The sequence below is a fragment of the Haliotis asinina genome, chromosome 13 (genome assembly GCF_037392515.1).
Source record: "Haliotis asinina isolate JCU_RB_2024 chromosome 13, JCU_Hal_asi_v2, whole genome shotgun sequence".
Taxonomy (NCBI): Eukaryota; Metazoa; Mollusca; class Gastropoda; order Lepetellida; family Haliotidae; genus Haliotis; species Haliotis asinina.
The window spans coordinates 49,872,419-49,883,465 of record NC_090292.1 but is presented as its reverse complement, the minus strand read 5'-3'; the positions used below and the strand labels follow the sequence as shown (position 1 = coordinate 49,883,465).

The following is an 11,047-nucleotide window of genomic DNA, read 5'->3' as shown; positions in this document are numbered from 1 at the left end:
AACATATTGTAAATATAAGCACCGCATAAGGACATCAACAATTGGAAATTTCATTTGATATTTAGGTAGGCACTTTTTACATGCTATAGCAGAGACGTATTCATTGTTTCATAACTCATCAAATATATTACATCTGCACTATATAAAGACACGTGAAATGAAATTGTCATAGTTCAACTATGGCACTACTTGTCACACGAATGTCACAGTTCATGTCACTAGACTTCAATACTTCAGTGATGGCAGAATGATGTCACAAGGGTTTGTCAACCAAGTTTGAGCAGATGCCCCACAGCATTGAGGAACTCCATCGATGTCTTGGTCCCAACACGGAGGGATGCTTGAAGACGGAAGAGCCTGTTGTCAACTTCTCGGTAGACCCTTTTCCTAGGAGGGGGAGCGGCACCAAGATTGATCTGCTGGAGTTTGGCTCTTTCGTTGATCTCGACCTTCTGGATGATTTCCACAAATCTGTAGACGTTGTGGTGGTGGGGGAGCTGCTTGCTTAGTCTGCTGTGGAAACCTTCTAGGTTGTTATTGGTCCTCGGTCCAGCAGTCTGATGATGGTTCCAGAAATGAAGTGGAAATCGGGCCTCGTAGTCGACCCAGGTCTCAACAATGTAGTCATTCATGTCGTCTGCGCGGGGAATAGCTGGTGTGTCGTTCATGGCATCAAGCCATGTGTCCTGAACATCACCGACCAGCAGGAGTGGGAGGCCAGCAGCTCTGCGGATCCATCTCTGTACGTCAGGGTTGTCTTTGTAGAGAACAGCAAGGCCAAGATCTTGTGTCTTCCTCCATACTGTTTGGCATACTCTGTGGCTCGAATTGTTGCTAGTTCGAAGTCTGTCTGCACTCTTGTGGGTTGAAGGGGCGGTTGTGTACCTCTTGCACCTTGTCCTTGAGGAGTCGGAATAGTCTGGCATACGTGGTCTGTTGTCGATCAGGCATCAGGACGAATACGAGTGGATACATGGTTGAGCCGCTGCGTGCATGTATTATGTAGAGTTGGCTCCACAAGGCTGGGCATGACGAGAAAGTACCGTCCATGGAGATGGTGTCTGCGGACTGAAGGGTAGCTAGCTGTTCCTCTGTGGAAAAGGCAATCATCTTATTGTCATCTCCATCGCTGAATAGCAGGAAGGGGCGTCCGTCTTGCGTCTCGGTCCGTTGTCCTTGTAAGTCAACATCTCGACGACTCTGTGGAAGGGATGGTATAGATGTGTCTGTGTCGGTAAAGTGCACTGCTTACACTGGCGAAGGAAGGCATGGTGGGTGCTGCATCAGGTGTCAGTCGAGCAATCTCGTCATTGTAGATAGCTTGAACGGGTGTCGTCTCTTCTCGTGCCCTCTTCCTCAGTGTGCTGATGAACCTGACGGCGTTACTGTCACGTGGTGGATGTAAATGTTCACCAGAAACATTCACGATGAAGTCGCCAGCTGTTGTGCACTTTCCTTTGCACTTGCTCGCAGTACAACGCCAGTGAACAAACTCGCCTCTGACTTTATTCTTTGTGTAAGTGTGACCTTGAAGGAATACCTGAGGGGCACCCTTCTGCGACTTCACGTACTCTACTCTCTGAAGACCAGCCATCTCTGTGGTTCTTGAAAACCTATGTCCTCTCTCTTATATAATTTGCGAAAACATAATCCTACTAACTATGTTTTAAAATCAAATTATCAAAAAAACATTGTTTTCATTATCTAAATAAATGACTCTTTGATCAAAACAGGGAGAAGATACATACATTATTACTAGGAGTTCTTTGATCAAACATAATGCTGTTTCGTGTGCAAACACATACATGCACTAAACAGGGAGAAGATAATGTATATACAATGTACGCTCTGAGTAGCAAAAGTCAATTAATGTGAGTACTTTGATCAAACCTAATGCTGTTCCATATAAAAACACATACTAACAAGACTAATTGGGCGGGTTCATTTATCAGTGGGTGAGACAGGGCTGTTCTTACAGTCACACCTCATTAATTTGTCTGGGTTACGGGAGGTCGGCGTTTTGGGCGGTCGGCGTTTTGGGAGTGAACCCCTGGAACCCCGTGCTGAGTGCATGGCCGGCTGTGGCGAGACTAATTGGGGCTTATCACGCCTGATATCCCTGGCAGGTTTCGGAGATTACAGGAAACTGTCTCGTCATACGAGCAAGTCCTGATTGTTTAATTGTTCAATTGCGTTGTAAAGGTATATGTTGAAAGAAAGCATTAGTGAATACATGTCGCATATGTAACGTTTTACGTAATTTTATTACACTTTCTCTTGTAGACTTTTGGTGGCGTGTGTATTTTCTTAACACATGTTTGTAAAACATAATTAAACAAATTGTCCCTCTCATATCGTATCCACAAAATGAATGCAAGATTTAATTTAGAAGGTTTTGTAACCTTGTCACCGTTAATTCAATCAATGTGCAAACATAGTATCGTAATATTCACTCCCAGTGACTACTAACACTTACCTCCTATAACATCTCATAATCACCTTTCTCTCAGACATGTGTTCATGCCTGTATAAGCCCCCGACATTGCAAGCAGTTCGTATCAAAACACATTAATAGTTCTTCTGATTAACACAGAAGTAGGGAATAAATGATGAATAAAAAACCTCAAACCACAAATGTACCTAATAACCTCGTTTGAACAATGGAATCACGTCATTGATGACGTCATCAGCGTACTTGGCGAGTTGTGTCAACAGTGTATTGTATGGGTATTGTTCTAAAGTCAACAGTGTATTGAATAGGCATTGTACTACTGTCACCAGTGGGTTTCAATGGCTTTTGTATTCAATCCACCTGTCAACAATGGGGAGAGACACGGACCGCACCTGCGTCAACAAGGGGTGGGATATGAAATTGCATGGGTATTGTACTCGATGCACCTGCGTCAACAAGGGGCGGGATATGAAATTGAATGGTATTGTATTCAGTTCACCTGTGTCAATAAGGGATGGGGGTATGAAACTGAATGGGTATTGTATTCAATGCACCTGTGTCAACATGGGGTGTGGTATGAAGCTGAATGGGTATTGTATTCAGTGCACCTGTGTCAACAAGGGGTGGGGTATGAAATTGATTGGATATTGTACCCAACATACCTGTGTCAATAAAGCGTGATACAAGTGACCCAAATGTATGTTTTACGTGAGTCATTGGAATTTCTTTTGAATTTAACAACTATATTAATGGAGAGAACATGCTACTTCCCATCACAGCGCAACTGCTTCTGCCACTGTCGGTGCTGCTACCATTGTGACTGCTTCTACATCAACTTCTACTATGGCTGCTTCACTTAAGAGAGCATCAACCTCTGAAATTTCGAATGAAGAAACAAACAAGAAGATATACAAGCCCCATGTAGTCAAATTGACGGAGGGAGCCCTGATGACCAAATTTAATGAAGATGGAGAATATCAGGAGAGCTCCATGAGATGCAAGGTCAGCGACCTACCGAAAAACCGCCTGCTGAAAATCGATTTTGTCACTATGGTCAAAATTCAGGAGGAAAGTCTGACGAAGTTGATTCTCACGCCGGTAAAAACTGACAAGGCACAGAGCTACGAGATATTGTTGAATGACCAGTACACAGAAGCAGTGGAGGAGTCTACGCACTTGATGTATGCCGGGCAGGGAAAGTCCAAAAACAACCGTATGTACAACAAGCTACACTTCTTTTGCTGTTGCCAGGATGGGTCTCAGGAGGAAGATGAAACTGAAGAGGCCTAGCTGTAGGTAAGTTGTTAATCAAATTGGATGTAAATTACAAATTTCTACTCACCATACGTATATAATAGTTACAGGGTTATCCTCAAATTAGAATTTTACTATGAACACCTTTTAACGCGTAGAAAACAGAATTAGTTAATGAAGTCATTATGATAAATATATCATAGATATATGTATTTCTTTACTCAATATGTCGGGCTCAGCGGTGTAGGTGTAGAGTGTCCGCGAGGTTATGGGTTCGAATTCCAGCCACATCATACCAAAAGACGTTGTACTGAGGACAAATAGAAGTTATTATTATTACTATTATTATGAAGCAACACATTTGTGGACTATGTGAGTCTAAGATTGTACCTTTTAATTAATGATGTTTTAACTGAGTGTAGTGTTTCTCTGTGCCGTTCAAATATTTTTATTGTCTTCGGATTATGTGTTTTACCATTTGTCATTTTAGGATTCGGAACCAAGAGTCGCGAGTCAACTGACGTGTGATCTTATTGTCTACGCCCAGACGATTGTCAAATTAAAGGACGGTTCTCATTCCAAAATGACAAAATACTTCTTCCATAACTCCAATGGCATTCAATTTAACTGTAAGCCTTTTTAATGTTACCTAATTATTTAACACTGCTTATCTCCTTGTTTGTAACTCTCCTATGGAGGAATAAAGAATATATATATCTTTCATTCATGGTTATACTTGAGGAGCTTTCTCTATCTTAGCGCGGAGGAGAGCATTATCCATTGAAGTTCCCCTGTACTCCGTATAAAGGTATAGATGTCAGCTTAAAATAGCTTGGCTTTTTGTGAAAATGTGGGTCATGTTTGGACAATGCTCTCACTCCCCTGCCGCGTTGACACACACTTATGAGTTCACGGTTTGTGGCATTGGAGTGCATCGAATCTGGGCAACATGCGGAATAGAGAAGGGAGCGAGTCATAGTGTCTCTGTACTAAAGTTAAGCTTATGTTGACAGTTGTTTTTTTTTACCATTTTCATACTTAGTACATTACTCGATGTTGCAACAGGTACGCTTTTACTTTTATACGGAGACAGTATGATTAAACTCTAATTTCTAAGCTACGGGAGCTTTTTTCAGCAGATTTGTGTTCTACACCCAGTGTTCCTGCTGACACAGTTCTCACGTCCTTCCAGTCACGTGATCTCCCATTCACCACGGATAGTAATATGACCATATAAGGAGATGTTACTATACTCGTTCTGGCAACAACACAACTTATTACAACAAATATGTGGTTAAATTAAATATGATTTTATTACAATATATTCGCATTTATTAACGTACATGTTTTTAAAAAGAACAAATGAGCAATATATTTGCATCAGGTTTACACAAACAAATAATTTGAGAAAAAAACCCAGTATTTTTCCAAAAAATAAAAAAAGGACGTAGCTTATGTTACAAACTGTTTTACAGGAATCAACGGCAACACTTTACACAAGAAAAAAGTTTTTTAAGAAGCTAAAACTCAATCATCCTCTAATATTTAACTAGTAACATTTAAAAAATTAACGCCATATGTAAACTCACAAACTAAAATAAACAATCAAGAGACTTAAAGATATCATACAAAATTATAAATCCAGATAAAAACAACTATGTTTAAAAATGAAACTAACTAGACATTACACAAACAAATAATTTGAGAAAAAAACCCAGTATTTTTCCAAAAAATATAAAAAAGGACGTAGCTTATGTTACAAACTGTTTTACAGGAATCAACGGCAACACTTTACACAAGAAAGAAGAAGTTATTTAAGAAGCTAAAACTCAATCATAACGCCATATGTGAACTCACAAACTAAAACAAACAATTAGCAATCAAGATACTTAAAGATATCATACAAAATTATAATTCTAAATGTAAAAACAACTATGTTACATTTTTTAAAATGAAACTAACTAGACTTGAACTAAAACGATGAAAAACTAAATCGTCTAGGAGCCTGTCTTGTCCTAGTGGGCCTCCTTGCCGGTGGATCAACAGTTAGTGAGGGAGGGGTGTTATCCATGATGGAGCAAGCTGCGGAAGGGGTTTGAGAGGAGGTAGCGGCGGAAGGGATCTGAATGGAGGTGGTAGCGGTAGGGATCTGAGTTGGGGTAGCGGCGGAAGGGGTTTGAGTGGAGGTAGCCGCGGAAGGGGTTTGAGTGGCGGTAGCGGTAGGGATCTGAGTAGAGGTAGCGGCGTAAGGGGTTTGAGTGGAGGTAGCGACGGAAGGGGTTTGAGTGGAGGTAGCGGTAGGGATCTGAGTAGAGGTAGCGGCGGTAGGGATCTGAGTGGAGGTAGCCGCGGTAGGGATCTGAGTAGAGGTAGCCGCGGTAGGGATCTGAGTGGAGGTAGCGGCGGAAGGGATCTGAGTGGAGGTAGCCGCGGTAGGGATCTGAGTGGAGGTAGCGGCGGTAGGGATCTGAGTGGAGGTAGCCGCGGTAGGGATCTGAGTGGAGGTAGCGGCGGAAGGGATCTGAGTGGAGGTAGTGGCGGAAGGGGTTTGAGTGGCGGAAGGGGTTTGAGTGGAGGTAGCCGCGGAAGGGGTTTGAGTGGCGGTAGCGGCGGAAGGGATCTGAGTGGAGGTAGCGGAATGTGATGATGTAGGGGTAAAGAAATATTTATCTATAGCAAGATCGAAGAGGGGTAAGACCTGAGAAGAAGGGGTCGGGCTCAGAGTAGAGCATTCGGAGACCATATGTGAAGGACTCTGGTGTACGATAGCAGAAGTAATCGAGGTTGAGGTGACTGAGGGGATGGTAGTGGGATGAGATTGTGGAGGGTTTACATGCGTAGTGTCCTTAGAAAGTGTCGGGAGGGGTGTAACTGAAGGTGGGCTGGAGACAATCGTGATAGGGACGGGGATTGAGATGGAGGAATCTGGCAGAGGTTGGGGGATGGGAACAGAGGGGGAGATGGGGTGTGCCTGAGAGACGTGGGTTGAAACAGCGGATGAAGGGGGGTTTTCCTGAGGAACCAAGTCCAAAAGGGGCGTTGTTTGGGTAGAAATAGACTTCGTGAATGCAAAAGCCATGGGGTTGGAGACGGAAAGAATAGGGCGAATGGACTGTGGGATAGGAGGTGAGATAGGGGGTGGGATTGGAGCGAACTCAGCTGGTGTTTCATAAAGATGGGGTTGTCCTCGACGACAGCGTCTGAGTATTGCCTTCCTAAAGTGGAAGACAACACCAGACGCTATCCCAACAACTCCACACACCACTAACGAGATAATCCCATCTACCAGAGACTCTACCTCTGAAACGAAAAAAAGAAGTGGTGCACAGAGCGGTGGAGAGAGAGACACCACAACAATGGATGTATTGTTAGATGTTTAAACAATACTCTCTGTTGTATCTCGATACACAGGGCTTTTTAATTCGATTTGTGTTCTACTAGTTCTATTGCGTTTATTAATTTTAAACTTTGTATGGAAGATAATGATTGTAGCAATAAGAACTATGGTAACTAAAGGTGTTAGAATACCTGATAAAAGCCCAGAGTAGTCACCACTATCATCATCACCAACATCATCATGATGATCATCATGCTTTTCGTAATCACTAGAGCTGACTGAAAAAGGATTATACGAAGCAGTAGCAATAATAGTGGTTACATTTCTAGCAGTCGTATGCGGTTTTGTAGCAGTAGTAGTGGTAGCGAGGGTAGTAGTAGTAGCAGGAGTAGAAGTTGTGCGAGTGGTAGCGAGGGTAGCTGCAGCAGGGGTAGAAGTTGTGCGAGTGGTAGCGAGGGTAGTGGTAGCAGGGGTAGAAGTTGTGCGAGTGGTAGCGAGGGTAGTGGTAGCAGGGGTAGAAGTTGTGCGAGTGGTAGCGAAGGTAGTAGTAGCAGGGTAGAAGTGCGAGTGGTAGCGAGGGTAGTAGTAGTAGCAGGGGTAGAAGTTGTGCGAGTGGTAGCGAGGGTAGTTGCAGCAGGGGTAGAAGTGGTGAGAGTGACAGAAATAATAGAAAGAGAAGGTTTTGTTGTAGTGGGGGTCCTAGCTTTAGAATATGTAGAAGTTGTAGTAATTGTAGGAGTAGGCGTAACGTCCGTTTGTTGTTTTGTAGTAGTTGTCGTTGTTGTTGACGTTCTCGTTGTAGTATTGCTGATGACTGTGAATGTAAATAAAATTTTCGATATCCAATGTGTTAAAATGAAGATTACCATTTTAGTATTCTTCGTCAATACTCATAATGCTCAGCTCCAAGCTAGGAAGCAACAACTCCCACCTTTTAACATCTTTTGACATGACACTGGGGAGATTCGAACCCGGGATGAAACAAAAAATATACATTCATTGAAAATTACCTTCGCATGAGTTCTTGTTCACGAGGACCCCCTGCACGTCACCCTGCAGGTCTTCACATCTAACCGCCTCCCCATAGATGTTCTGAAATAATGTAGGATCGCAACTAAATTTTCAACTCAAAACATATACAGTTCTATCAACCCACTCTCATTGATATCGACCCATCTGGAGTTGTCACTCACTGCATTAACAGTCAGCACATGTAACTTGTATTTGACACTGTTATTAATAACACTATGTTAAATTTACCCTGATATCAGTATTTCTTTTTGAGAATGTTTGAAGCAGTCTGTCTGACAATTTGGAATTTAGAAGCAAGTACTTTTTGAGAAGGTCGAGGTTTCAAATTTCAGTTTCAAGTTCTTTTATAAATTGCACTTTATGTTCTAGTGTTAGTTCCAAACGAGCACGCTTAGGTATTTTTTATCATGCAGACCAGGTGAGAACATGAAGAGAATGTCCATTGACAGTGCATACAAGTTATTTTTTTAGGAATTGTTTCTTATCATGGTGAATTAAAAACAAACACTTACTTTCAGTCGCGGGAACAGGTCGAGCAATATTTCAAGTCTATCCTGTTTACCCTTCAGTACAATGATTGTCACATCTTTGTGGGGGGCACCTTGTAAGTATGTGTAGATACCTCCACCAGGAACACATACAATTTGCAAACGCGTTGTTTTACAAAGTCCCTTATGATTTAAGGGGGTGGCATATGTCCCAAGAACAAGAAGGGTAATAATGAGCAGCATCATATCTGTACGATCTCCGTGGATAGAATGAACAAAATCATTACAACATAATAGCAACCCGCCCCTCACACGCAATTCGTGCAATTCGTGGGAGAGACACCTTTGATCTTGTTGAAAAGTACAACTATTGTGTAACTTTGTTAGTGCTGTGAGTTCTATCACGTGAAATGACATTCTCGACCCATATACGCCTGGTTTCTATCCAGCAAGGATTCAAGTGTCACTGCATATTTAATTAAACAAGCGCAGGGAGTGAAAGACATTGACCTGTTGCCTACTCGCACAAATATTTTTAATCATAACGATTGTTTATCATTGCAATGATTTGTAATTTAGACAGGAGTGGTTATGCTTTATCTAATAATAACAACAAAAGCCCACGTAGCTTGGATGAGTACAATGTTTGTATTGCAATATGAAAAAAAACATACTTACATTAGTTCAGATGGTGAAATTTCGCATCAAACTCCTTGATGCTTTGTGCAGTAGCTATCTCCGCTTCTGCCCTTATGATGTGGTGCACAATTTCTTTTATTTCGCACAGCTCCAGGATATGTGACACTAAGCAACTGTTTCTTTGGATGGATAAAGTTTTCTGAAATCGATCAAATGAGAATAACGTTCCGTCCATGAAAATAGTCAAGTTTGGACACATTGACATATGTGTCAAATATCGTTCATACACATCTAGTTCTTCTAAAAAGCAACACAAAATGTTTTTCAACCCTGCACAAACGGTGAAACTTAGATTGATGTCACTCCGAGGATCGTTGTCTCCTATTCTTATTCCGAATTGAGTTTTGTCCTCGTTTAAGATAATCAGAAAACCCATTTCATGAGAAAGTTTTAAAATATCTGACAAGGTATGTTCTGAAAATAGGATTTAATACTATTTTACCATCAATACAAGTTTAATATTCCCACGCTATACTTCAAGTACGTTGACACTTCTCACGTGTAAAATATGCTTGACTCTATAGAATTTGAATTCAATTATCTAGTAATTCCGCAGGGCTGTGACATCCCTAAGATGACAGGTGTTTATGGGCGATTTTCTCAATTTGTTGAGATCGGTTTTTATTTGATTCCCATGACATCAGGTGCAACTTTTTGAAAGCATATTGATGCCGATGTTAAACCAAAATGAAACTAAATTTGTATATCCATTGTACGGAAACCAAAGATAAAATTTTGAAAAGGGACATTTCATTTATACATGTCACGTCAGTAAAAGTACTTGCACCTGTGTAACCCACGGGAGGGTGTTACAGACACGAGTTTTTTGTGGGTACTGAAACTGTACGTAAATAAAAAGTAATGTCCAGGAGAGGTTCAGCTTGTCATCTGACGCATTTTAAAGTTTATTCAAATACTTCATTATCATAAAATGTACTCGGGATGTTCTGAAACATCTCTTTTTCTGTTTACATAAACTTTGTGTTAAGAAGTTGCGTGTGTTTTAAAAAAAAAAATCAATGTAGAAAGGTAAAGAAGTTCTCCACATTACCCACGGGTTGTGACAAAGCTAACATTATGGATGTGTGCAAATGGGTGAGGGCTGTTCCGAGACAGGGTTTCTTTGGAACCCACAAATCATGTGTAAATAAAATTGCACCCGGGAAAAGTTCAAGTTTTGAATGCTTTCGATTTCTTTTTGAAATACATCATGTTTATAAAATATTCTCGTTCAATGGATGTCCTTTTATACCAAACAAACTGATTCAACTTTAATTTCAGGTGAACAGACACAAGCTAACACGCACCTGTGTAAATATCAAATATCAAAGTTCAATCCTTAATTATGTACAACTATGACTTAAACAATGACAATGTACTCCAAAGACGCTTCTGTTTAATCGGGTAAATCAAACTTGCTGATCGAAAACAGGACAATGGACATCACGCATCAATTTATTCAACTGTTTTTGAATCAAACATATTTTGAAATGTTGATTTTGGAAAAGATATAAATTACTACCTGGTTTGTATTTCAATGTGAAAATGCTAGGTAAACAAATGTCACACGAGGTATGTTCAGAAATATTAAAAACCATCTTGAATTGGTTATGTTTAAAAGCTGAATTTGAAACAATCACTCGAACGCACATGTCAAGCTTAAAGCGGGAGAGGTAGTACCTTACCTCTCTCACGCTGTTGCGTTTTTCGACGAGTTCAACAGAAAGGTCGGGAAAATTTTACACTTATACCATCGATTGGAATGATATTATTCCTCATTCGTGT

General features: G+C 41.0%; 1 protein-coding gene across 1 annotated transcript; it reads right to left on the bottom strand.

Moving 5' to 3' along the window:
• Positions 1-266: 266 nt before the first annotated feature.
• LOC137259653 (uncharacterized) lies at positions 267-1,594 on the bottom strand. The gene is made up of 2 exons (XM_067797261.1): positions 1,393-1,594; positions 267-637 (listed from the first exon to the last, which is right to left on the bottom strand). Exons 1-2 carry the CDS (start codon positions 1,592-1,594, stop codon positions 267-269), a joined length of 573 nt encoding a protein of 190 aa, XP_067653362.1.
• Positions 1,595-11,047: the final 9,453 nt, after the last annotated feature.